The following is a 26,352-nucleotide window of genomic DNA, read 5'->3' as shown; positions in this document are numbered from 1 at the left end:
TGTACAGCCAGGGAACAGCAGGACCGCTGGCCACGACCTGACACCCGGAGAGAGGCATGGAACAGACTCCCCACAGAGCCTCCAAAATGAACCAACCCTGCTGACATCCTGATGTTGGACTTCCGACCCCTGGAACCTCGAGAAGTTCAATTCCTGTGGTTTTCGGCTGCCCGGTGTGCGCTGATGGCAGAAAGCCCATGCCCGCACCGTCTCCCCTGCATACCATCAGCTTGACCCTCACCACCCTGACCCCCCAGGCAGCCTGGCCCACCACACATTCTCCACCCGCAGCCCGGTCATGGGACCTCTCTGGCCAAACCCCTACAGCAGTCTGCTGTTTACTGCTGTGGGAACAAGGATCTGCTCTCCCCACACTCTACCAAGTTCCACCAGCCACCTCTGGCTCCTCACACACTCCCGCCTGCCACACAAGCCCAGTCCCATATTACTCGTCCTCAATGCCCTGTGGACTTTTCCTGTCTGACACTCATCACGATGTGTGATGTATGTTCTGCGCAATTATTTCTTTGGTGCCTCTCTTCAAAGCTAAACCATAAACTACGAGAAAACCAGACTGCATCAGCCAGAGTACTACATCCTCAAAACTCAGCTCAACATTCGCAAAGTGAGTTATGACTCAATGCACACAAGCTGGATGGATGGGTGTGTGAACGCACACATGCACGAATGAATAGAACAAAAAGCAAAAGACAGTAAGCTCATCTGCCCTCCCCTCCCCTCCTCCTGAATGTGTGATGTTCTCCAGCACAGGCTGGAAGGGGGAATGCCATCCCACGATCACCGGGCAAAGCTAAGAAAGCTCAGAGTCTCCCCACTTTCCCTTGGCAATAGTGCCAAGATCCTCAGACACATCTCAGAGGGGTAAGAAGAGAAAGCAGAGCCAGACAGACACTGTGGAAGACTACCAGTGCTTAAATATAATTTTCTATTATTAATAAGCGAAAGAATGCTTTATCATCCCCAAATACTCTCATTAACACCATCCATTAGGTCATTCCTGCACATAATTCAGTGCAGCCCTATAGAGGAGGTATCATCGCCTGCAATTACAGATGAGGAAACTGAATCCCAGGGAGGTCAAGTCATTCACACAAAGTAAAGGACCATGGACTGTAACCGGCACCAGGTCCATCTGCCTCCAAGTGCGGGGACCCTTCTGCTACCCTGGCTGGCTCCCTGGCGCCCCCAAGCCCACCCCAGCCTCACCCCAAGTCCCCCTGGAGAGCATGCACACAGGCTGGGAAGCTGGCCCTTCGGCCAGGTCTGACAGGGGCACACAAACCCTGCTCCCACTCTTTATCCATGGGGACACCACAATGATAATGAACCCAGCAACCTGAGTGGGAAATCTGTCCAGATTCATGAAATATCTTTCAACATAACATATGAGAGCAAAACACAAAGTCCAGCAGCTTCAGCTTGCTGTGTATGAAGCGAAGCAAAACAAGGCAGGTTATGTAAATATTTAACCACGAGAAAGAAGTGAACTGGCGCCAAAACAACATTTGGGATTTGACATCCAAGCAGGCTGCGGTTTCCAGCAGGAAAGTCATTGCGATATGAAAAGCCACTAGCCCATGATTCTCAGTGTCCACTCTCACGTGCGTTTACCAAGCACCTCTGGCAGCATGATGCCACACACACTTTTTCCAGTGGCCCAAGTGTCTACTGCACCCCTGGGCAACTTCCAAGGGGTCGAAATAAAATAAACATGCTTTTCTTGCTACTAAAACACTCTGTTTCTATTTCAAACAACAGAAACTCAATAACACTGTTAATAGCTTTAATAGCTGACTCAGATAAAAAAATCAGGATTTTTTTTTTCTCCACTTAGGAGTGTTACCTAATAAGGCAAGAAGTGGACTGTTGAATGTGTTTTGGATTTCAGACTCTGGCATCCATCCAAGGACGAAGCCTGGGTGCTGCAAAGAAAATAAGCTATATATTTGCAAGTATGGTTTTCATGAAGTTACCTTCCTGATTGACAGCTGGAAAGAGACTTTTTCCAGAACTGATACCACAGGGGTGGGCTTCACAAGTTCAGAGAGCCCCTGAGGGACAAATGACCTGCCTGCCATTCTTCCCCTGAAGGAGTGGATGGCGCGGCCAAGGTGCACATGGTTTTGTCGCCACCCTCATCTGCAAAGTGTCCTGAAGGTAGCCCAGATTGGTTTGAGAATGGGCTGAGACTGAATGGGGACGCCCGCCGGCTCCTTTCCCAAGCACGCATATTCCGTGCTCTGTGGCATCATGTACAACCAGGTTCATTTCTGCTCCAGCCTGGGTCCCCGAGGGCCACAGCGTGGGCACACCCTCAGCCTCTTGCTCTCATCCTGCTCTGTAGTGGATGATGCTAGCTGCCAACCCTGTGAGCCTTGTCCTGATCCTGGCGGCAAGCCTGAGATGTATGGACTCAAAGAGCGAGGTCCCAGGGTTGGTGCAGGCTGCCCTCGGGCCCGAGGGGGCATGGAGAGGGCAGCAGACTCCAGAGACGGCTCCTCCTCCAATGGCTCTCCCCAGACACCTGGCCCTGTCCGAGGCCCCCTGCCAGGGCCAGCTGCTCAAGGATGTATCCAGCCCAAGCTGCTACAAACCCCCAGATGCACCCTACTGTATTTTTAAGTGCAAGGCTTTCATGTACACATACATCCCCTGGGAGATTAAACTGTAGGTGTTGGGTCAGGACCCCTGGGTTGGGGTCTGTGATTCTGCATTTCCAGGAAGCTCCTACTAGATCAGAACATACCTACTAGATCTTACCCTGGTTTAATAGACATTTGCCTCCAGGGTCACACCTAATACATTTCCAAAGCCTCACATTCCCATCTTTTTGAGGAGAAAAGTGATGAGTTGGAGATGAAAAACCCAACAGAACCAAACAAGGGTAGACTCAGTCCAGGGGACGTGGTGTTGAGTTCCAGGATGGGGGCATCAAATCGGGGGTTTCAAGCTTCAAGCATGCATCCGTGTGATGTGCAGGGTGAGCCAAAATACAGATTATAGGTCTCCAAGCTCCCGACTCCGTAGGATCGGGCTCCAGCCAGGAATGTGCATCCCTGACAGGTTCACAAGTGGTGCTCATGCAGCGAGACAAGAGCTCACATGCCAAGAACCACCGCATGAGATCACACAGGACCCAGGAGGCCCCTGGGGCGAGGGACCCCAGTGTGGGCTGTGACACTGTTCATCCCCGTACACCCAGAACCCCACAGACAGCTGCCCACTCGTCCCAGTGTCAGGGACCCCAAAGCCCTGGGCTGAGCCATTGGGACTGGACTGGCTGGGCTGGGACATGTCAGGGCTTTGGAAGCTTCATTGTTTCCAGATGCCCCTAAAGACACAAAGGCTTTGTCTCTACTCTGTAGCACATGTTTGGCCTTGGCTGTGTGGCCCTTGGAACCTATCAGGGAGCCCACACTTCATGCCCCTCTTCTGTGATCTGGGGTCAACAGCTCACCCTGCATGGGACTGTGACGAGGCCACAGGAGCAATGGCTCTCAGCCCTACTCTGCATCAGAGCCACCTAGGAAGCTTTTCCAGAGTAATCATGCCTGGCATCATCCCCAGAGCCTGGGCGGGTACCCAGGGGCACATCTCCCCATGTGATTGGTTCTAATACACAGGGAGGGTTGATTGCACTGAAGTGGTAAATTTTAAAAAGTGGTATAAAAATGTAAGAGAGTTAATTACGGTTATTAATATTTCACCGTTAGATGAATGAAAAATAAAAGCAAAATGCACCCAGAGTCCTGGAGTCTCCTCTCCCAGACAAGCAGGGAGCCTGGAGCAAATGACCCATTTGAATGCTCCACAGAAACAATGATGACAGGTCAATGAGCAGAGCTGCCTGGATGGGGGTCCCCAGTGGCCTGCTCTTATGAGCTGCTATCTGGGCCCAGACCAGGGCCTGGCCAAGTGCTGTGACCCAAGGCTGAAAGCATCTCTGGACTTTGGCGAGGCTCTCGGGAGATGGGGAAGCTTAATCACAGCTGATTGGGACTTGTGACTCATGCATGGGGGCTTTCCGGCCCAAGCCCTGGGGGACCCACACAGTCCAGGCTCTGGCCAGATAATCACGTAGAATCTGGGCTGGACCGGCTAGGAAGTAGGGGTCCATTCATCCAACAGCAGCTAGGAACTCCTGTCCTGGATGGGGACGGTCAGGCTGCATCCCGTAAGAGCTTTCCATGGCTGTGCAAACAGGTATTTGTTGAAAGAATAAATAAACAGTTAAATGAATTAGCAATAGGGTAAAGAAAGGGAGGGAGGGGACGAATAGGGAAGGAGGGAAGAAATAATTCTGCTTTGTTGCCTCACACCCTCCTCCACTACCCCACAGTGCTAACTGTTGCAGAGTCTTTCCCTGTATTGAACCAAATCGCTGACCCATTTCTCTGAACAGAGGAAGAATGGAGCAAACACAGGGGCACAGAGGTGGGGTGCAAGGATGGGGCAGGGAATGGGTCAAACAACCTTGCTCTGCAGTCTGCGGGTGACCCTTCTGCATACCCGTGGCCCAGCCGGGGAAGCTGGCGCTTCTGCATTGTGCAACACTCGAGGACCGGACAGGAGGTCCCCAGTGCCTACTCCTCAGGATCAAGGTCTGCCAGACTTCAGTGGCCACGGACAGCTTGCCCCTGTTTGCCCTCTGAACCCCACCCCTAGGGGCAGACTCGGGTTACAGTCAGAGGCTCTGGTATCACCAGGAAAGCCCTGGGCCTCTCCTGGAGTCCCCTCATTCCCCACAGAGCACAAGCTGGGGCCCAGGTCACCCAGACAGACTTTCACAAGAATTGTTTCTGCAGCCAACCACCCCTCCAACTTCTATCTGAGCCACACCTGACATTGGCTCCACCCCCAACCCAGAAGCCTTCATTCCCTATAAGGTGAGAATGTGCTCCCACCATGTGGTCGATGCCCCAACTTTCCCTGTAAGGATACCTTCTCAAACCACAGAGGCCAGCTCTCCCAGCCAGGGCCAACCTTCCTCGTATCACCGATTTCCGATGGGCAATCAACTCCCCTAACTTGTAGCCCCACGCACCTAGGGTAGAGAAGCCGGCCTCTCACCCTAGCTGAGACTCCCTGGCCCCCGGAATCAGGCAGGGCAGGGCAGGTAGCCCATGCAGAGCCCAGAGGGCCAGTCCTGGGATACTTCTGGAACTCCTGGAGAAGCAGTCTGTGTTGCTGAGCTACCAATGGGAAGCTTAGAGCTGCTAATAAATACCTTCGTTATATGAGGCCTGCCTGAGAATCCACCCTGCCCAGGGGCAATCCCCTTCTGGGTACAGTGCATACCCCAGAAGAACTGAAATCAGGAACTCAAAGAGATGTCTGCACCCCATGCTCACCGAAGCATCATTCACAACAGCCAAGATACAGAAACAACCCCGATGCCCATCGACAGATAAATGGAGACATAATGGTGGGATAGACATAAATGGAATATCGTTCAGCCTTAAAAAAAAAAAAAAAAAAGGAAACCTCATCATTTGTGACAGTATGAAGGAGGAGCTTAGAGGCCATTATGCCAAGTGACATGAGCCTGTTGCAGAACGACAACCACTGCATGATTCCCCTTCCTGAGAAATCTGAGGCCGTCAACTCAGAAGCAGAGAACAGAGCAGTGGTTTCCAGAGGCTAGGGGAAGGCGAAATATGGAGTTGGTGCTTCCTGGGTAGAAAGTTTCAGTCACGGCAGGTGAGTAAGTTCTAGAGTCTGCTGGGCAACACTGTCTGTTGTTAGAAATGCTGCGATGTATGCTGGAAAACGCATTAAGAGAGCAGAGTTCCTGTCCGGTGTTCTTACCACAAAAAGAAAGAAAGAAGAAAACAAAAAAAAAAAGCCACAAAAAACCACAGGGAAATTTCTGGAGGTGAGGCCTAGGCTCAGTACGTTGACAGTGGTGATGGTACTGTGGGTGTACGCCTCTGTCCACGCTCATCGAAGTAGACATGTTACATATGTGCAAGCGTTTGTACATCAGCATCCCAACATGACAAAGCTAGAAGGTGGAGGGAAGGTGGTCCAGCCAATTCTTGTTATCCACTTTAGCATCACGGCAAACGCCAACTTAGCAAATGCTCCTGCAAAAGCTCCAGACACAATGTGTTTGTCCACCAGTGGATACAAAACCGTGTCTCACGCGTGTTTCTGCTTAAAGACACATTACCTACTCCCGTTGCTCCATCAGCCCTGAGCCTTGCCTCCCTGAGAAGCTGCTCTGAGCCTCCCCCGCCACCAGGCACATCACAACCTGAGCTCAAGGACACGATCAGCACTTCAGCTTGCTCTCAAGGCTCATTTTCAATTGCAAGATCACCAACAAAAAGCACAAAAATGCAAACAACAAGGCACTAAATACACTGGAAGACAAGTACTTATTTCCAGTGAAAACGGGCTGGAACAAGGAGGCAGAGCGTTGTCTCGCTTGACCTTTAGCTAGACATGTGTGCACCCGTGACCCCAGATCTCAGCCCTCTGCCCATGTGTGCCCGTGCCTGGGAATACCCCCTGAAGGTTGATTTCGGAGCTACAAACAAATTTTGCTAAGGGGCCAATTTGCAGGCACCAAGTCCCGGATCACGAGCAATGACTGTTACCAAGTCTGATCACCACCCGAGCCTGAAGCAGGAAAGCCCCTTAGAGGCACATGAGCCCAAATAGCTCCTTTCTCACTTGAGCCAGTGGGGTTAGTTTGCTGTCACTTGAACCCGGGCTGACTGCACAGCCACTTTTCTGTAAGCGAGGTCTCTGGAGGCACCTGGGTGGCCCAGTCAGTTGAGTGTCTGCCTTCGGCTCAGGTCATGATCCCAGCGTCCTGGGATCGAGCCCCGTGTCGGGCTCCCTGCTCGATGGGCAGCCTGCTTCTTCCTCTACACTGCTAGTGCTCTTTCATGTGCTCTTTCTCAAATATATAAACAAAATCTTAAAAAAAAACAAAGCGTAGATGTCTTTGGGAAGAAGCACCAGCCCCTCATGACCAGACCCCTCTAGGACCCTTTAGCATCCCACACCCTCTGCGAAGGGAGGGTCCAGTGGTCCCCAGGCACAGTTGGTGAACAGAGCCTCCAGGTTTCCGTGCAGAGTTACTCAGCTTGAGGTGACAGGTCCCTTTCGTCCTCCCCCCAAGATAAGTCCCTGAGAAGAGTGGGGCTCTCATGAGCTATAGTGAAAGCACCTCGGCCCACTGCTCATCTGACTCATGAGAAGGGACAGGCTCTCCTCAGGCTACTGAGGTCCAGGGCACATGCTGCCCATGAGCAGGCCCACAGGGTGGGGTGGCACAGGGCCCGAAGTCACAGGTGCAGCCCTTCATCCTGCAGCTCCTCCTCCTGCTCCTCCATTCCTTGTATCAGTGCATTTGACTCTACCCCGGGGGCCTTGGGCAAGAGTGGAGAATGGGAGCTGGCATTTCCTGGGCCTCCGGCAGGTGGGCAATTAAGGTCACAGAAGAAAGGAAGCTGCCAGGCTCACGAAGGGTGACCCAGACGGGGGGGGGGGGGGCTCCTTCTCTACCAATGTTGTTGCTGCTGTGTGAGGACTCCACCCTCTCCCCTGGATGACCCAGCCAGACAGACCCCGGCCCATGCCCTGAAGGACGCCCCATGACATTTGATCACTGCCTCTGCAGCAGGGATGCCACCAGCACCTCCACCGCCGTCACCACTCTGCGCCAGCACCCTCCCCATGGGCCGCCAGCATGGGAGGCCATGGGCCTGCCGTCACAGGGCCACTTGTCTCCTCTCACCACACACACTGAATACCCCACAAGCCGCCACGGGCCACCTGCAGGTTCCTCAGACAAGGACTGGACTCCCTGCCACCGAGAGGCTCAGAGAAACCAGGCTGAGTCCCCCACACCACCGGCCCCCTGCCCTACCCCCTCCCACAATCCCTACTGGGTGGGCTACGCCCCTGCTTGCTGGGCCTGCAGTGAAGGGACGGGAAGGCTTGAGATTCCAGTCAGATGACCACAGGCATCAAGTCATCCCTGAGGTCCATTATTCTGTTTTAGTACAGCTGTGTGTCAGCTGGTCACAGAGCCCAGCTTGTGCCCTGCCCCGAGAGCCCACAAGACCTGAAGCCTGTCCACACTGCAGCCCTCTGCTGCTGGGCTCTTCCAACAGTGGGCCAACAATGAGCCCACTGGTTTAACAAGCTCTGATGTTGCACATGCTGGGAGTCATGTCATTTCTCTCCAGCTCTGGGAGACCCATCCTGTCTTCCTCCCTGAGCACAGGACCCACCTTCCAAGCCTGCCTTGGTCTTCATAAGAGGAGCTCAAGCACTGGGAGGCTAAGAGGCCTGGCTGGTCACCATCCACCAGGTTTTCTGCCTTCTTGGAAGAATGCCTCCCCTACGCCAGCTCGGCTGCCAGGGCCACCACCCAGGGCCCACCCCAAGGACACTCTGTCCAAATGGGGTTCGTATTGACCCTTTAAACTCAGCCAGACAAGGGTCCACCCTACTCCGGTGAGTCAGTTAGCTAAACCCACGGCCAAAGCCTGACCTCCCCCTGACCACTGCTCCCCCCACCACCTGCCCCAGCCGGAGCTCCTGACAGGGTTTCAAAAAGCCACATCCTGTGGTCAAACACAGAAATCTAGGGAAAGTAGGGAAAGACAGCTCTTTCCGGAGAAGGTGATTTCAGCTGTCAACAGTTCCTGCTTGATTTATTTTCCTTTTCATATCCCTCTGGAATGTTTAATTTTGTAAAGTGTCTTCCTTAGAGTTTCTACATGGGGCTCTGTAATACAGCTCAGGGATGGGCCAGCAGAGTGCATCTCTCCGAGTCATTTGACCCATGCATGGAGTCCGGCCAGGCCAGGTGCCACCATCACGAGATGCCAAGGGGAACACAGCACAGACCCCGTCCTCCCACCTCCACTCCCTACCCTCTCTCTCCTCTTATGCCACACTGACACCTACACCCAGAACATTCCTAGGATCATCCAGAAATGGTTATATATCTGTCGCTTCTGAAAACATTCAACTTTGTCTTATCACAAGTGTTAGAGGCTGGCCTGTGTCCCCTAAAATTTCGTATATTGAAGCCCTAAACCCCAGAACCTCAGAATGTGACTGTATTTGGAGATGGAGCCCTTAAGGGGATCATTCATGTCAAAAAGAGTCATGAGAGTGGGGCCCTAATCTCCTACGACTGGCGTCCTCACAGGAGGAGAGATACTAGGGCTGTCCGAGCATAAAGCGGACCATGTGAGGACACAGCGAGCAGGTGCCATCGACAAGCCAAGGAGAGAGGCCCAGGAGAAACCAAACCTGCCAACATCTGGATCTCGGACTTCTGGAGTTTCTGCTGTTGAAGCCACCTTCTCCGGTATTTTTTATAGCAGCCCTAGCAGACTAGTACGATCGGTGAAGCACTGACTCCCTCACTGACCAGGCTTCGGCTGAAAGCCGACAGTGTGCAAAGCACAGAGTGAGGCTCTGCAGGCAGACACAGAAGTAAATGAAGATCCAGCTTCTCTCGATACCTCAGGGAACTGACAGCACAAATATATCTACCGTATGGCGGAATGCAAATATTACGGTACAGTCAGCCCTACTATCACACTTGTTTTGAAAATGCAAGTTTGTTCCCATGTGATTGATCTCTTGCGGAACAATTTGAGTATAACATAATGTGAATTTTATGTTTGCTTACGCATGATTTTGTCTGCAAGAAACACTAGACAGATAAAGAAAAGTGCACCCAGCTGAACCAAGCCACACAGACACACAAAAGTATGCACCTTAGAGTCCCACCAGCTCCCCCAGGTTGTCATGTTACAAGCAATCTCATCGTATCTGCAGTCACAACGTTCTTTTGACTTCTAACTTAAGACTATGCTTGTACCACTGCACAAAAACTCACAAGAGGAAACCCTTCCAAGACTCACCTCCACAAGTATATTTCATGCCAGTCTCAAGATCCAGGGTCACATGTACACTTAGATTTATGAATTTCTTAACTGTTTAATGTGTAAAATCATGCTCCCATCTCTACTAGGTTCCTCTTCTTGTTTTTAACTGTCAGTGATTCATTTTTGACTGTGTGGTCCTTCCTAACCCATTTCTTCCCCATAAGCCCCGCAGTTTTTATTTCAAGGTTCTGTATCCTGCAGTGATTTCTAGGAACATGCATGCTGCACTACAGCAGAACGGACTTTATTTAAATGTTGCAGTAACGAACTCCATTGCAGGGAACTAAAGCCTAGGTATTAAATGCCTATAATCAAGATCACACACATAATTAAATACTTGAGGCATAAACCTCATTACTGAATATGTGGTTCTGGCTAATGTAGCAATATCGTCTCCTAGTGACAACAGCCCCTAATTGCAGGTGAAGTATAGGAAAAAAGAATCCTGTATTAAAAACAAATTTTTAAAAATGTTACAGGATAAATGAAGCCATTGCACAAGCCAGGTCACATATACGCCCTCAAGTCAAATATATGTCCAGCTTTACCTGATCTCCAGCTTTCTGATTTGTTTACTGAAAGGCATTCGTCTCCAGGGTCAAAGAGCCTCCTGGAAGGAGGCACACTGACCTGTCATCGAATTCTCTGAGGTGCACAGCTGCTCTCTCAGCTTCTCCACGTCGTCAGGATGCACTTGTTCATACAGGGTGCTCCCAAACCACTCTGACTGGGGCTGGTTCAGAACAGGGGTGACGGAGTCAGACACGTAAATCACTCGTCCTGTCTCTGCCGCCACAACAAACAGAAATCCATCGGCTGCTTCAAGGATGAGGTGCTTCAGTTCCTGGGAAGAAAACCTCCGAGATTAGGACAGAGCACTGACAAACCCAGTCCAATTAAATTTTCTTATTAGCAAACTGTAACTTTTGTTTACTCACTGTGACACAAAATAGTTTTAAAAACTTTGATAGCTTTTTTTATTGAAAAATAAGCTTAAAAATGCACAAAGCTTGTCCTAGCTCTAAGAGACAGCTACTGCAAACAATGTTGGCCCTGACTTAACCAGCTGTCTCTTAGGTAGAGAGGAAACTTATAGCCTGGGGGATGGAAAACAAGGAGTGATCGTCAGAATGTGTTGGGCTACCAGAGGTGTGAGCACCTGAACCTACAGATTCAAACTGCAGCCACATCACTAGGGCACAAGAAGGGCCCAGCACACAGTGCTCGGTACAAAAGGTGCTGCTGGAAGGAGGGCAGGGGAAGAGAAAGGACAGCCTCCCAGCTTCTGCTCCCATACCAGTGGTGGACTCCTGCTCCTACTCTTCCCTCACTCCAAGCTGAATGCTGGCAGGGGATACGAGAGTATCTCCTTACATTTGTGCATCTGTCAAACTTCCAGAATTCCCTAATGGTCTCTCAGAGCGATGCTGGGAGGAGGCAGGGCACACAGCACTGTCCATTTCACTTTACAATGAGAAGAGAGGTTAGGGGCACCAGCCCTGGGGTCACATTGACTCACTGGGCTCTGGATCGTCAGTAAAGGTGGGAAGGAAGCTGCTTGGAATCAATGGAGGGGCAGCAGGACGCCCTGCCATCATCCCAGGAGGGGCATGAGTCAACTTTGCTAAAAGATGTCCTTTCTTTACCTGAAGGCAGCTCAAGTGTGGCAGCCTACCGTGTCATTCTCACATTAAGCTCAAGGCAACGGGCTCTGTTCCTCTCAGGATTGAGGAGTTAACTCTCCCATGTGCCCCTGCACCCACAGTGTGCCGCCAAACACCCCACACACTGATGATGTTCCAAAGAACAAAGGGATCCTCCTGGGTCAGCAGCTGGCAAACGCTTCTTGCTGGGAATCCTTTGTTCAGATGTCACCTGACACGGAAGCCCCCCTGAAACACCAATCCTGTGCTGCTGCACAGATGCAAAAGGTGGGAATCTGACACAACTGGCTCTCTGCCCCAGGGCACTCCAGGGACCCAAAAATCAGAAAATGGGGGTGTGCTGGGGAGCAGAATGTGGGGAGCTCTGAGCCCCTGGCAAGGTCAGAATCCGTACCTCCTCCACCTGGGAACCTAGGGCAGAAGGAGACGATACAGCCTTTTCTAAGGAAAAGTTTATTTTGTCCATTTCTCTTGCTTTGTATTTCCACTTTGTGTCTCCCAGCCGCACACTTAGTTCAGAGAATGGGTCAGCAGTTTTATTTTCAGTATTAGAAGAACTTCCAACAGGAAGGACTGTAAAAAATGGAGTAGGATGTCTGGGAAAACGGTGAATTCTGTGTGCTGGAGGACACGGGCTGAGGACTGTGAGAAGGTTTATAGGATGGAGCCTCACCTTCATCACGGCCCCTCTGCCTACACTCCCCTACCCCCACCCCCAGTTTTGTCTTCATGGGGCCTGTCACTCGTGACCAAGGTCCTGTGCCCCTGCCCCTCTGGTTAGACCACCAGGAAGGCTGAGAGTATGGGTGCTGGAGGAAAAGAAGGCTGTCATCCACAGCTCTTCACTCAGCCGTTACCGTCCTCAGCTTCCGTCTCTTCACATGGTTTTTCAGTGGGATTTTGTGAGGTTAAACGAGGTCTTGTCAACAATCATATGATTTCACTCATATGTGGAATTTAAGAAACAAAACAGAGGATCATAAGGGCAAGGGAGGGAAAAACAAAACAAGACAAAATCAGAGAGGGAGACAAACCATAAGAGACTCTTAATTATAGGAAACAAACTGAGGGTCACTGGAGGGGATTGGGTGGGGGAATGGGATCACTGGGGGATGGGCATTCAGGAGGGCACAATGGGATGAGCACTGGGTGTTACAAGCAATGGAAGAATCACTGACCGCTACCTCTGAAACTAATAATACACTAATTGAATTTAAATAAAATTAAATTAAAAAAAAAAACAAAAAAAGTGAGGTCTTGTGTGTAGAGGCTTAGTAAGGGCTTGGCACACAGTTGGTGCTTAATAGATGTAGCTAACATCAACCACATGCCAAGGAAGGGAGGGAGAAATATGGGCGGACTTGTCAAACTCACATAACTGCCTTCTCTCCTCACTTCCTAATCCTCAGTCATAAGGATGAGGGGGTTCATTTCAAATATGGACCTGGCAGGACCTTTCTGAATTAAAGAAACGCAGATAAAAAGCACTGTTCTTATTGCAGTGGCTAGAGGGTGCGGAAGGCGGTTCTGTACCATTCCCTGCCTGCAATTCCCCTTGGTTACCATGGGCACGGGATCCTACAGCCACAGGAGGTGGGGGCTTCCCCTTGTCCCCTCTGGAGGGGAGACGGGGCTGGGCACCAGGCCCCAACTGCCAGGCTCTCCATCCCCCTGGCCAAAGTCCCAGCACAGTCACACCTCCTCACAACTGTGAGGCCAGGCACCCTGTGGCCTCCTGGATTGGGGGGGGAGGGCACAGAGTTGGCAAGTCCTTGGGTGCTCTGTGCTGCCGGGCAGGCAGTCACCCGCATCCACTCCTTCTCCTTGTCCTGTTTCTGAACTTCACCCCCTAACAGGATCGGGTCCCAGCCCAGCAGAGCAGACGGTTCTGTCTCCAGACTCGTCTCTTGCTCCTGTGCCCATGTTCCCCTCGTGTCAAGCCCATGCTTCCCATCTCTCTGCCCATACTCTGGAGCCCCCTCATAACCCAGCCCCACTGCAGAGCCCCAGTGACAAGCCACGTGCTCCAGGGCTTGTGAGATTCCCCCTTGCTGGGGGGCTCTACACCCTCCTGTACCCCTTCTGAGCACATCCCTCCGCTGCCCACCCTGTACCCACCACCATGCACCGAGAACTTTCTGATCCATCATCCCATTTATCCTGCAAAAGCCCTCAGGGTCGGGGAGGCAGGAAGCTCCTACTGGTTTCAAAGACGAGCAAGCTGAGGCTCAGCATTTGTGGATTTGTCCTCAAGTGGTGCACAGGACACGGCTGAGAGGACACAGGCCTTCGGCTCACGTAGTGGTTTGCAACATCTGTCAAATACCATCCCATCAGCCACTCCGTGCCTTCACTCCTCCCGACAGTTCAGGAACCAGCACAGGGCAGCACCAGTGGCTCAGTGGTTTAATGCCGCCTTCAGCCCAGTGCATGATCCTGGAGACCCAGGGTCGAGTCCCATGTTAGACTCCCTGCACGGAGCCTGCTTCTCCCTCTGCCTGTGTCTCTGCCTTTCTCTCTCTCTCTCTCTCTCTCTCTCTCTCTCTCTCTCTCTCTTTCTGTGTCTCTCATGAATAAATAAATAAAATCTTAAAAAAAAAAAAAAAGAACCAGCACAGTTGTTCAAAGCGTGGCTCTGGGGCCGAACCAACCCATGCCGACTGTGGGCTGTGCTGCTGAGCAGTGAGTGGACAGAGTCCAGGCCACCTGCTGACCCTCTCTATGCCACAGTTTCCTTATCTACACAGCAGGGACAAATACTAGTGGCTTCTCCCTTGGCTAGGACAAGGAGTAAGTGCAAAAATGCCCAGAGAGAAAGGACCCCACTTGGTGCAAAGTCTGGCTCGGTGCTAGCCATGGTGATCCTGTCACCACGACCCCCATGATTGCCCCCAGACTGCCGCCAGGATGGCACCGGCACCCCAGCACAGCACAGCAGGCTTCCTACAGCCTTTCTCCCACGGCAGCACAGTAAGCATGCCGTCCAGATGCTCAGCAGACTTTTCAGGGATGCCTCATTAGGATAGACAGGAAACATAAAAGCAAAAGACGCCAAGGTTAGCCAAACACTGCTGTGAAGAAAGGAAGTAAAATCTCCTGATTGCACCTGTTCCTCAACCTTTAGCCCGGTCCCTGCATAGCTTATCTCATCCCGGTGACAATTACTCTGTCCCCTCCCCCAGTGACATAACCAGGGGCGGGCAATGCGGTACCTGCTCCGTCAGGAAGGAAGGCTTGTAGGCACCGTCGGTGGATTTGTTCCCTGTGCCCCTCATGGACTTCATGTGGGAGACGGCCATGCGCAGGATGGTGAGCTTGTCCGGCTTGCGGGCCAGTGCACTGCACGTGGGCACCATGTCCGACAGCTCCGTGATGTACTGTGTCATCTTGTTCCGCCGCCGCCTCTCGATCTCGCTGTGGTTCTCTCTTCCCGAAAGCACAAGAAGAGGGAGGGGGGGAAAGAGACACGTCAGACCAGGGGCGACTACCTCACAGGATAAATGACACATCCGTTAGCGCCAAGTGACCAGCAGACACGCTGCCTCGGGCCAGCTGGTGCTCTGAACACACGCGAGCTTGGCTGCTCAGACACCTCGGTGAGACTTTTGTCTCTGCACCCAGGCTTCTCCAGGAGCCTCTGGCTCACCTCGAAATGTGTCCCAAACCTTCCCGTTGCTCCCACGCACCCCAGGGCTCTTCTCTAGGCACAGAAGACTGAAGCATTACCCTTTGGCCTGGGAGGTGAACCCAGCGTGCTCTCCGTGTGCACACCTGAGTCTCCACGTGGGGGGCACATGCCCACACGCTGAATGGAGTGATGTTCTGCATGGATACGAGCCTTCCTTTGGCCCCAGAGTGAGAAGCATCACATGGCCTTGCCGTCCTCCTGTCACTAAGTAGACAGCGAAGCTGTAGACTGACTCCATGGAAGGCTGTGAACACACCTCTGCTCTGGGCCCCACACATCCTCTACAGCTCCGGAGTAGAGCAGGTGCATCCCTGGCTCATTAACCAGCACGAGGCCAATTACAATTTCAACAGCACTGTGAGGGATTCCTGACTTCCATCTCTGTGGTGTGTTAAGATGGAAAACTTGCAGACAGGACAGCCGAATGTTTTCATCTTGGTATTACTACCTTTAGGATGAAAGGGCTCTGCTCTACAACACTGGCACGAAGCTGTTACTTGGGTTTATTTTTATTTTTATTTTTATTTATTTATTTTTTTGATGGGGCAAACCCCAAAGGCCTTTTTAAAAACTACTGAGAGCTTGGTGGGGGTGTTACTTGGGTTTAAAAAATATTCTGGAAAGACACGAGACGTCTGTTACAGGATTTAGGGTTTCACGGGTGCTCCGGGTGTGAGACACATACAGCAAATAAAGAACCACATTGGGCAAGGCCACCTGCATGCGCCGCCTGTACTGAGTAGGCCAAGAACCCACCCTCCCCACCGGGCAGCAGACAGGCTGTCAGCACAGTCACATGCCAGCTGGATGGCAGCCGGGTACCCAGGCTGAGGGCTTTGCACACACCAGCACGGGAAGCGTGCCTGCAGCTGAGCTCAGGTGCTGGTGCGAGCTGACCCAGGCAGCCCAGTGGGCACCTTCCACCCACTTGATCTGAGGAGCACTGAGCCAGGCACCTAGAGGGGAAATGAGGATTGCCCACTCCCGTCCTCCAGCTGCAGGGGTACAGCTCATGAGGATGGTGAGCCAGCATCTTGCATAGTAGAAATGAGGCAGGATGAAACACTGTGGAAGGCACGTGGAACACAAAAACCACGGGGCAGAAGCAGAAAGGACAGAAGCGGTGGCCCAGAGGGCATAGGGGTTGGAGGGGTGGGCGGTGACCTGGCAACGGGACCAGGAGGTGTATTCTGGGAGGAGACCAGCAGGATCAGAAAGGCACAGGAGGGTGGGATGGAGGGCAGGCCTCAGATGGGAAGGCAGTGAAGAACGGGGAGCATGAGAAGTGGGGGTGCTTCCCGACCCCAGCGGGAAAGCTGGGAGAACCCGCAAGCCAACAGCTGAGCAATAGGAGCAGTGCAAATGCCCGGAGGCAGCACCAGGGCTCCTGCTCTTCGGGGCAGACAAAGGGGCAGAGAGAAATGGCTCTCGGGTAAGAGGTAACCACAGAAAGGGGATGGAGGCAATTCCAGGGAAGGGGGCACTTGGTCGGGGGGGATCCCACGTGCTCCAACCAACACAGATCCTGCCCTGGAAGATTCAAGACTTCCTCTTCCTTCTCTCCACCATTCCTAAGTGGGTACAGAAGTCATGGGAGCCCACCCTGAACTGGCCTTCCTCACCATCCCTGTACCTATGCCCTGCACCATGCACCTCTCACAGGAGGCTCAGGGGGTGCTGGCCTGGGGACCCAGGAAAGGCTGGGTGAGCTTGCTCTAGGGTGGTCTCCCTCCAAGGCCTCAGTTTGTAGACAGTGTGAGAGAATGCTGTCCAGGGCTGCAGGAAGTCTGGCCTCTTGGGAGGGTGGTCAGGATGCAGGATGCATTCCTGCTGGGAACCCCGGAGGAGCTTCCCTCTCATCTCTTGCCCAGAGGCACTGGGAAGGCTAATATGCAGCCTCCTCCCTGATGGCAGGAAGGGAGCCTGTATCTTGCTGGGCTTGCAGGGAACACCCTTCCTGTCCTGGCCATCTTGCCCTGGGCAGGAGCACAGGCAGCAGGGAGGAACACCAGGAGAGCCGTGAAGGCCTGTGAAAGCCATTTTGTGCAGCCTCACAACAAGGCTAGCCGAGGGCCCTGTGGGAAGACCCACAGAGGCAGATCCAGTTGGGAGGCGTCCCTTACTAGGCTTCTCTAGAAGGGGCAAAGGATGTTCCCTCCATGGGAAGGAGGCAGGCGCCCTGCCCTTGGGAGCCATGCTAGGCACTTTTCTGCAAGGCAGCTGGAAGGTACCCACACATCTAAGCTGAAGATAAGGTTCCCGTGTGACCCAGAGAGGTGGGGGAGGAAAAAGCCCCAATCCTCCAAAGATGGGGCAAAACCCAGCCTCTTATCACCCTGTCCCCAACAGGACACACCCCCTCCATGTTTATACAGCAGCTTCCAGCTCACCAGGGCCTCAGTGATCACTGCATCTGCCCCCCCCCCGCCTGCTCCCCCCTACCCCCCGCCCTGCTACCGCCCTGTCACCCTCTGTGGAAGAGGGGCCTGAGGCTCAGGGAGGTGCTGACTCAGCAGGACCCGAGCCAGGCTCCTCAATGGTGTGCTCACTGGTCCTGGATCTGGAGCCAAAAGGCACCCCCCAACCCAACTCCCCGAGAGGCTAAGATAGCTAAGGCATCACGGGAGGGAAATGCCTGGCAGCTTCCAGAGAGACACAGCCCAGGATGCCCTAGGACCCCAGGAATGCCCTCCTCCTCCAGCAAAGTCCTGCAAGGCAAGGCTCACCTCTGCAGGACAGAAATAGGGGTGGGCAGCTGGACAAAGTAAAGAAGGCATCAAAACCACATGAATCACACGAGTGCCCAACATCTCCCCCGAAGAGAAGGCTGGCCCACACCGGCCTGCGGTGAGAGAGTAGGCTCCACTGGAAACAGATTCCCAAGCCTTTTCCCCCTGATCCTAACCCCAAGCCACAGAAACAGGAATCCCAACCAAACTCCCCACTCATCTGGGTGCTCGTGGGCCACTCTCTGCCAAGTTCTACCCAGCTCATCTGCAACACCTTTCTGGTTCACGAGAGCTGAGGATGCTGAGGCATAGTCTAGAAAGTCTGGAAATGTTCAACTTGGGTCAGCTGAACCTCTTTGTACTGTCAAGAGAGCTCACACGGCCAATGCATGTGACCCACACAACAGAAGACAACCCTTGCTCCTTCCTGGCCATCCTCCCTGCATCGAAACTACTTCCAGCATCTTCCCACCTAGAACAAAAGACCCAGCTTTCTAAGCTAAGATGGACAGACTAAGAATTCTGGGGAACAACAATCCTCCACTTTTTCTGCCCACCAAGCAGATATTTTCCCCTATCAATGAGGTTTTCATCATCATACCCATAAACGAAATAAGGTGGATTAATTTAGATGCAAAGATGGGGCACCTGGGTGGCTTGGTTGGTTGAGCATCTGCCTTCAGCTCAGGTCATGATCTCCGGGTCCTGGGATCGAGTCCCATATCAGGCTCCCTACTCAGTAGGGAAACTGCTTCTCCCTCTCCTCTGCCCCTCCCCCTGCTCATGCACTCACTCTCAAACAAATAAGTTCAGACAGAAAGATTAAAAGTAAAATATCACCACAATCTGTAAAACCAAAAAAAAAAAAAAGTAGAAGAACATAAATACCACACAGAATCAAGCTGAAAGTATCAAAATAAGTGGGATGAAAAATAAAAAGCCAACCATGTGGAAACTTGCCTATTGTGAATATCCTTACTTTTGGGTAACGTTAGAGGCTCACTGGCTGAACTCTACAAAATATAAGCCGTAACTCTTGACGGGCACAGTCGGGTGCTGCAAGCGCTGCAGGAAACAGACAAGTCACACAGACGGGACCTCAGGAAGGTCACGTAGACCCATTCACTGAAGGATGAGAGACACCATTAAATCTACAGGGTTTTGGGTTTCAAGCTTACCAGTCACTGCAAGCCCATGGCTGCATTCACAGCCACAGACCTGAGAGCACCTGCAGGGTCATTGGAGTGTTTGGAGAAAGGGTATAGAATGAGTCTAAATATGGCAAGGTCGATACCATGCTGTGACCAGAATGACAGGTTTGGGAGTGAGTGCTCGGTTGCTCCAAAGTTGTAAATCTAATACGAAAAATAATTATTTTTCATGTTTTTATTCCTTTTGTTTAATGAACTGCTGCACCCATACACACGCATGTGTACACACCTATGCAAATCACATTAAGAACGCGGGATGTGACAGCTCCGGGATCTCAGCCATCCCACCTATGCAACAATATTCACACCACTTCCCACTGGAGGTGGCTGATCCCAGCTGTAGGCTTGGGAAGAAGTCCCAGGACTCACCAGAAAATGTGCCACCTGGAGTGGGAGCAGTGCAGGGAGGAAGATCAGGTCCTGAGCCATGGACCAGGAGGAAGGGGTCTGGCCTCTCCTCTGCTGGGGCTGCAGGCCCTGCTGGGCAGGATGGGTCCTCATCTCCACCCCCCCAGGTCAGCCAGAGCCACCCACTCAGGGCTGGGGCTGGGGGACTCATGCTGGCCTCCCCAAAGGAGGCTCTGCCCCATGACTACCTGCCAGGGAGACTTGTCTTTGGAGAAACGCTTTCTGGTGTGTGATGGGTTTTCCCAGAGACAGAGAGTCCATCACCCTCCACTGTTAGGGTCTGTGACTGGACCCCAGGAATTCCCAGAGGTGGCCATGAGGTCAGGCTGCCCTCCCCAGACACAGCCTTGGGAAGAAAGATCACTCTACACCCCTGCTCCTCCTGCGCCACCTGGGCCCACCTCGTCTCTTCTACCCTTGAGACCTTTGTCACCGTCCCCCATGGGCTGCACCTGCGGACACCAGGATGTATGGGCACCCTGCACCAGCATGCCCAGCAGCCTCAGGGCAAGGGGGGACAAATCCTCCCTACTGTCCCCTCCCTTCTGCCCAGGAGCCTTCCCTCCTGTGGCAGAGCTCAGCTGAATCCTCATCTGGGGGTGCAGAGGCCACAGGCTGTGCCTGAGCCAGAAGTGTGGGTGACCCAGGATTCCAAGGATGTCAAAAGAGAAAGAGACGGAAGAGCTGCAGACCCAGGTTGCTGCCACAGACTGCAGGCCGAGGTGGCTCCATCTGGTGAGCATACGGTTAGCCTTCACTCTCCAGTGTGATCAACCCTCGTGCCCTTCCGGCTCCTGGCCTCACCTGGCCACACTGGAGCCGGGGCTGTAGCTCAACCTCTGCAGCTGTCCTGTCCTCAACATCAACCACCCAGCCGGCTGTTCCTCTGCTGCACCTGCCTGGTCCCCCCCGCCCTGAGTCCTGTGAAATCAGCATCCCTCCCTGTACCAAGCAGTTGGCTGTGGGTCTGAGAAAACTGACCAACTTACCTCCTGTGTGACTGTGGCCATACTTCCCAGATAAAAACCGAGACATGAGGTCTGATGATGGGTAGGATGATGGAATTTTGGACCACCCCCGAGAAAAGCTGGGAAAGCTAGCTGAACAAACATGAGTGGACGGAAGTCATGGCTCAGCACCCTGGTCAGCTTCTGAGTCACAAAACTGCACCGGGTGCTGGCCTGCACCTCCGCCACTCTCTCTTCCCGGGCCGCCCTGGACAGGTTTCTTGGGGCTGCCTGTAAGCAGGGGGTGGAGAGGTGGGGGCTCCAGGCGTGCTGTGCACCACGCTGGCAGGAGACCCTCTGGACGGGACCTCTGGCAGCAGCCACTGGCCGAGTCGGGGGAAGGTATTCTCTGTGGCAACCCCAACCCCGAGTGGCTTAGCTGCACCCCCTGGCTGACTACCCCACCAGGAGGCAGTGGTGCGGCCCCGCGCTCTTCCACACTCAACCCGTAAGTACCTGCATATGTCACAAACACGTTCCACCCTCTCCTCTTGTTTTTAACGTGTGGAGGGAAGGCTGTGGCTCACAGAAGCGTGGGTCTGAACCATGTAAAAACGGACTTGCTGACAACCTTATGAGACCGCTGCCTGAAGTCTACGGTTTGTTTCTTAATGATGGGCCTTCCTACAATAAGCTCTTTGTATCCTGCACTGTGATTTCATCACCGACACCGATCTTCGATGTCAAGCAAACGTCACTCTGCGTCTCTCCTCTTCTCTGTCCCAAGACCTCAGAAATCACCACTTCCTGAGCTCCACACCGTCTGGAATGTTATCTTGAAGGGGAATCTGACCCAGAGACATGAGGAGTGAGTATCTCCTCAAGAAGGGGGTGGTGTGCAGCAAGCATGGACGCGGACAGGCAGGCACGTGTCCCATCTCCACGGCTGGTTCTGTTTTGGGAACAAAGCACTCCCTGTAAGGAAAGCTTTTCCCAGGAAACGGGTGGACATCTAAGCTGAAGCCCCATTCGCACCAAGGGAAAACACACGCTTCTGTTATCGAAACTGATGTCTTGTTTTGATTAGAAGCTCCGGGGTCATTAGAGAGTAGAGTATTCTCTGTCTCCTGTCTGCTCTCTCCCCAGAGCTGACGTGGAGGATGGAGGGAACAGCTTTTGGGGAGGACGGTGCACAAGGGCAGTATGTTCACTAGGGACGTACAGACCCTGGGAGGCCCAGGCACAGCAATGGGACACAGGTGTCCCTTTGGTTTGGGGCGAAGCGCACTCAGTTCACAGCCACCGCTGTGAGCCAAGCAAATTGGAGAGGTCAGGGGGCCCGGGGCTCCCCACAGACATCATTTGTCTAGAACTTTGGAAAAAGAACGAAGGCCGTCAATCTGAATTGTGAGGTGTAGACACCAGAGGAAGTGTCACCCAGGACCAGGAATTGGGAATGCCTGGAGGTGGGGTGGGATATCCAGCAGGCCCCTCGTAAGCAGACCGAGTACACACGGGCACTTTCTAAAATCCGCGAAATGATCCATGATTCTCTCTCAACACTGCCAAACCTCACACTGAACTTAAACAAAACAAAAACAAAAATAAAAATAAAAAAGAAAGAGAGAGAGAGGAAGAGAAAGGAAGAGGTATGAACCGAGGGTCTGTGCCTACCTCGTCTGTCCCATACATGATGTACTGACACCAGCACCTGCACTCCACTGTCCTTTCTGGGACACGGTGTGCCCTCAGGGCAGTCCCCCAGCCCAGTCACCACGCTGTCCTGTGGCTGGTGATGACACGGTTCTTAGGACCTTCCAGTGCAGTTCTGCAGCCTGCATCCAGGACGTGGCCACCCTGTTGCCCCAGGTGTCCCCTTATCATCCATGGTAGGAAAAGGGGCTGTATCTTGAGCGTTTTTTCTAAACTTGAGCTCTAGTCTATCTTTTAAAAACGAGTCTGTAGAACTTAGAAGTCACTGTTTAGTTTAAAGAGCCAGCAGAGCTAATACCTCATCAGTTAACTTTGGAGGCCCACCATCCGCCCTTGGTGACCTGACACCATGGTCTCAGCTGGGGTGCTCCTGTCCCTGGATCAAACATGGGCACAGGACAAGGGATAAGCAAGGGTGTCAGACTACAGGCAATGGCTTTTTCAGTGACAGAAGACACTGAAGTCCCTGCGTGTTCCCCTATGGGGATGGCGGGTGTTGGCTTCTTGAAATCCAAGGAACGTAAACTCACCTCGAAAATTTGCTGGGCCCTTCACCATCTTCATCGTCAAAGTCCATCCTGAAAAGCCAAGAGCATGAGGAGATGCATTACAGACAGAACATTTCACGGGTGACACAAGCTACTGGCAACCCAACCTCATTCGGTGGGACAGACGCTGCACAGTTCCAACAGTTGGCAGTGCAAAAAATCACCACCTGTACATGGTCAGCACATAGGTTTGGGATGAGGAGGGGCCAAGAAAAGGCCTCAGTGTGAGCGCCATTCCTTACTCGGTTGGGAACTCATGCAACCGTGTGGCGGCATCAACCTGTGACCTCAGGGCCACGCACAGGCTGCCAGCCACTTGCTGGGCTCAACGTTCCCTGTACCCTAGCAATGCTGGGGGCTCCTGTTCCTCTCTACATCTTTTATTCCACACCAACGCCACATGTTGCACTGTATTTTGTGGTATATCGTCAGCACACTCACAGAGCTCTAAGGCAGGATGCTTTAAGGGCGATAAAGGGATTAGCACAGGCTGTGCTGCTTGGGCGTGTGGCTCCACATGAGTCAAAGAGAAAAGGGCATTTAGGGCCACTATCCCCTAATGTCTAAACCTGAATAAACGCATGTGGAGGGAGAAACAGTGACCTGAGGCCTGAGCTGCTCAAAGTACCTGCCTGTTCTTTGAAACTCACCCAATACTCAGAACCCACCTTCCTGGGCCTCTCAGTACAAACATAACACAGAAGGTCTTGATAGGTGTTTGTTTAACTAATACCCCAAACTTCTTTTCTCCAAATGCCAACCATCTCTGAGGTCAATTAATGTTACCCTGGAAGACGCCGGGGTAATGAATTAGCATTAGCTGTACCCAGAATCTTCCAAGAACAAAACAAGAAACACTACGGATATCCTGGCTCCCCTGGACATTCAGGGTGAGGCGGCTCCTCAGAGAAAACTGTCCCAGAGCCACTGCATCATCTGTCCCATCCTCGGTGGGACCGAGGGGCCAAGTGAGGTGCAGTCCTGTGGACTCCACGCAGAGGGGATGCCAGCCCGCCTGTCAGCCAGCACTCAGAGCAGCTCAGCATAGCATGGATAGTGTGCTGGCCTCAAGGGAACTGACCCCATCCCCAGCTCTGGGTGGGTAATGGTGACCTGGGCAAGGTATGGGATTCCCCGGCCACTGGGAATGGCCAGGGTGCAAAGGCAGAGCTCTTTGTATCCTGCACTATGATTTCATCACTGACACTGCAAGCAAACGTCACTCTGCATCTCTCCTCTCCACACAGGAGAGGTCCCCATGAGACAAACAGTATTCCTTCTCTGGGCTTCAGGGAACTTAGGGACTAGAATCAGGGCAAAGGAGTATTTTCTTCTTTAAAATGCTATCATTCGCTTGGTTTTGTTTTGCTTTATGTGGAGGGTGGCCAGAGTCCCAATCCAGGCATCTGTTCATTTTGGGATGACCCAAAGGGACCCAAGGCCAGTTTGAAATCCCTCATTTCCAGGCAGGTGGGCCACGCTAGCTGCTAGGAACAGAACAAAAGATATTAGATGAGAGTAGGGGCAACAAGAATTTTAACTAAATACCCAGGACAGGGGAGGTGGGGTGGAAAAGTGGTCAGGAAGGGAAGGGAGAGTTAAAGACCATGTGCACACTGTTGCCGAGACAGACGCACAGTCCCCGTTGTGGTCTGGGCAGCCAGGCACCAGGCCGCTGCTGCACAGTCGTCTGTGTCATGGGCAAGTGGGAGCCACATGCATGACTTTCCAAATGGAGCAAAGCCATCAATATCCTGCAGAATCATGAAGCCACCACCTCACCTTTTACCAGAAGTGACAGCTGGGCAAGCCCACCAAAAATGCTGCTCCCGAGGTTCCCCCCACCCCACCCCCGGCCTACAGAGCTGCAGAGCCACACTGCCACCCAGTGCTCACCGGGGGAAACAGGGATGGTGCTGTCCACACAGAGATGACTTAACCTCTGGGCCTGTCGGTCACACATTTCAGAGCTAAGGAAAACAAAGCGCATTTTCGAAATTCCTAAGGACGTGTGTAAGCATTCAGCAAAGCCTTGAGTGAGTGTGAGATGTATGGTTATCTCTAAAATGCCCATCAGCAAGTTGATGGGAGTGTGATAATCGGGGTCCTGCAAGATGCCATGTGTTAGTCAGCCCCCTGGACTCATCCTGCATGATTTTTGGAGTATTTAGGGTGAAAAAGCATCCCAGTTTTCCCGGACTCGGGATTCTCAGGATGCGGGACTTCAGTGCTAAAACTGGGAAAGCCCCAGGCCAAATCAGGATGATGGGTCACCCCAGTTTTTGTAAAGATAGCTCCATTTTTTCCCCGGACCCTGGTAGTGCAGACAGGCGGGGACGTGAGCCATCTGGGTGGAGCACGCAGTCCCAGTTGAGGCCAGGTCAGCCGGCTCCGTGGGGCAAGCCAAGCGTATAAGGAAGTCAGGGGGGAGCTCAGGGACCAGGATCACTCTACAAAAAATTAGAGACCATGAAACCATGCCTCCCCATTTGTGCATATGTAATCGCACATGTGCAGCGACCAAATTCTGTAGTTTGGAGGAGGACGCTGTGGGGTGAGCCCAGAAGATAAACCAGTCCACGAACGACTGGTCAGACCCTCAGGATAACTTACCTGACCCCACGAGTCTCACTGCTCATCAGCTACAGAGGAAAACCCAATTCCTGGGGACATGGGCTCATCAGCACTTCCCAGGACACTACCTTCAGGTGTCTGTCACAGCTGCTAATCCCCTACTTTAAACACGACTCCAATAGCTAGGCTTATTTCTTCTGCTGCAAAAATTCTAAGTAAATCATCCTTTGTTTTATGTTCTTTATGTGCCTCTATTATACTGAAGCATCTGGATAATAAAAGAGAGAAGTCAAGACATGACTTTGAAATCCTACTGTATTCACTTTACAGAATTCGGTACAACATGTGGATGATCTAAGAGACTTCAAAAAATGGGCTAAAAATGCACCGCCTCACTTTCCTGTCAATGGGCAAGAATCCTTACCTCAATAAAACACCAGAAAAGGCATTTCTGAGCTTGTAATTAGTTAAGAGTGAGTGATGTGAGTCCCCAGGACAGAGCTTGGGTAACAGTAATGAATTATCTGAGGTGAGTCATCAGATGAGATGTACTCAGGCTCTTAGGAGAAGGGAGATACCGTGCTGATAGGCAGGTCCCAGAGTGGTACTGCAGGAGGACCCCGGGCCAGCCCTAGGCTCCTGCTCACAACAAGGGAGGTCACAGGTGCAGAAACACCCATCCTCCAGAGCCTGGACCAGCCAGCAGGGCTGCAGCCCTGCCAGATCTAAGCGTACAAAAGCTCACCAAGTGAGACACACATTCAGAAGGATACGATGTTTCTATGACCACATTCCCCCTGCTGTGGATGGAGACACTGGTGTTAAGACAGCCCAACACTGGGCTCCAAGACGGGGTTGAAGGGACTGGCCTGGCTCTGCCCACCACCACCACCAAACCAAGGCTGGTTCTGGGGGCCAGTGTC

At 52.6% G+C, this 26,352-nt stretch overlaps 1 protein-coding gene across 3 annotated transcripts in view; it reads right to left on the bottom strand.

Annotated features, from left to right (window-relative positions):
- Positions 1–26,352, bottom strand: part of ARNT2 (aryl hydrocarbon receptor nuclear translocator 2) — a 153,863-nt gene that overhangs the window by 83,981 nt on the left and 43,530 nt on the right. For all 3 annotated transcript variants that reach the window (XM_055326401.1, XM_055326402.1, XM_055326403.1), the window contains exons 3-5: positions 22,838–22,885; positions 14,824–15,037; positions 10,578–10,791 (exon numbers count right to left, since the gene is read on the bottom strand). In XM_055326401.1, coding sequence (XP_055182376.1) covers positions 10,578–10,791; positions 14,824–15,037; positions 22,838–22,885 — 476 coding nt within the window. The remainder of the gene's footprint in view (positions 1–10,577; positions 10,792–14,823; positions 15,038–22,837; positions 22,886–26,352) is intronic.

The sequence above is a fragment of the Nyctereutes procyonoides genome, unplaced genomic scaffold (assembly GCF_905146905.1).
Source record: "Nyctereutes procyonoides isolate TBG_1078 unplaced genomic scaffold, NYPRO_anot_genome, whole genome shotgun sequence".
NCBI lineage: Eukaryota > Metazoa > Chordata > Mammalia > Carnivora > Canidae > Nyctereutes > Nyctereutes procyonoides.
The sequence above is the reverse complement of the archived record's forward strand: the minus strand, read 5'-3'. Positions and strand labels throughout refer to the sequence as shown.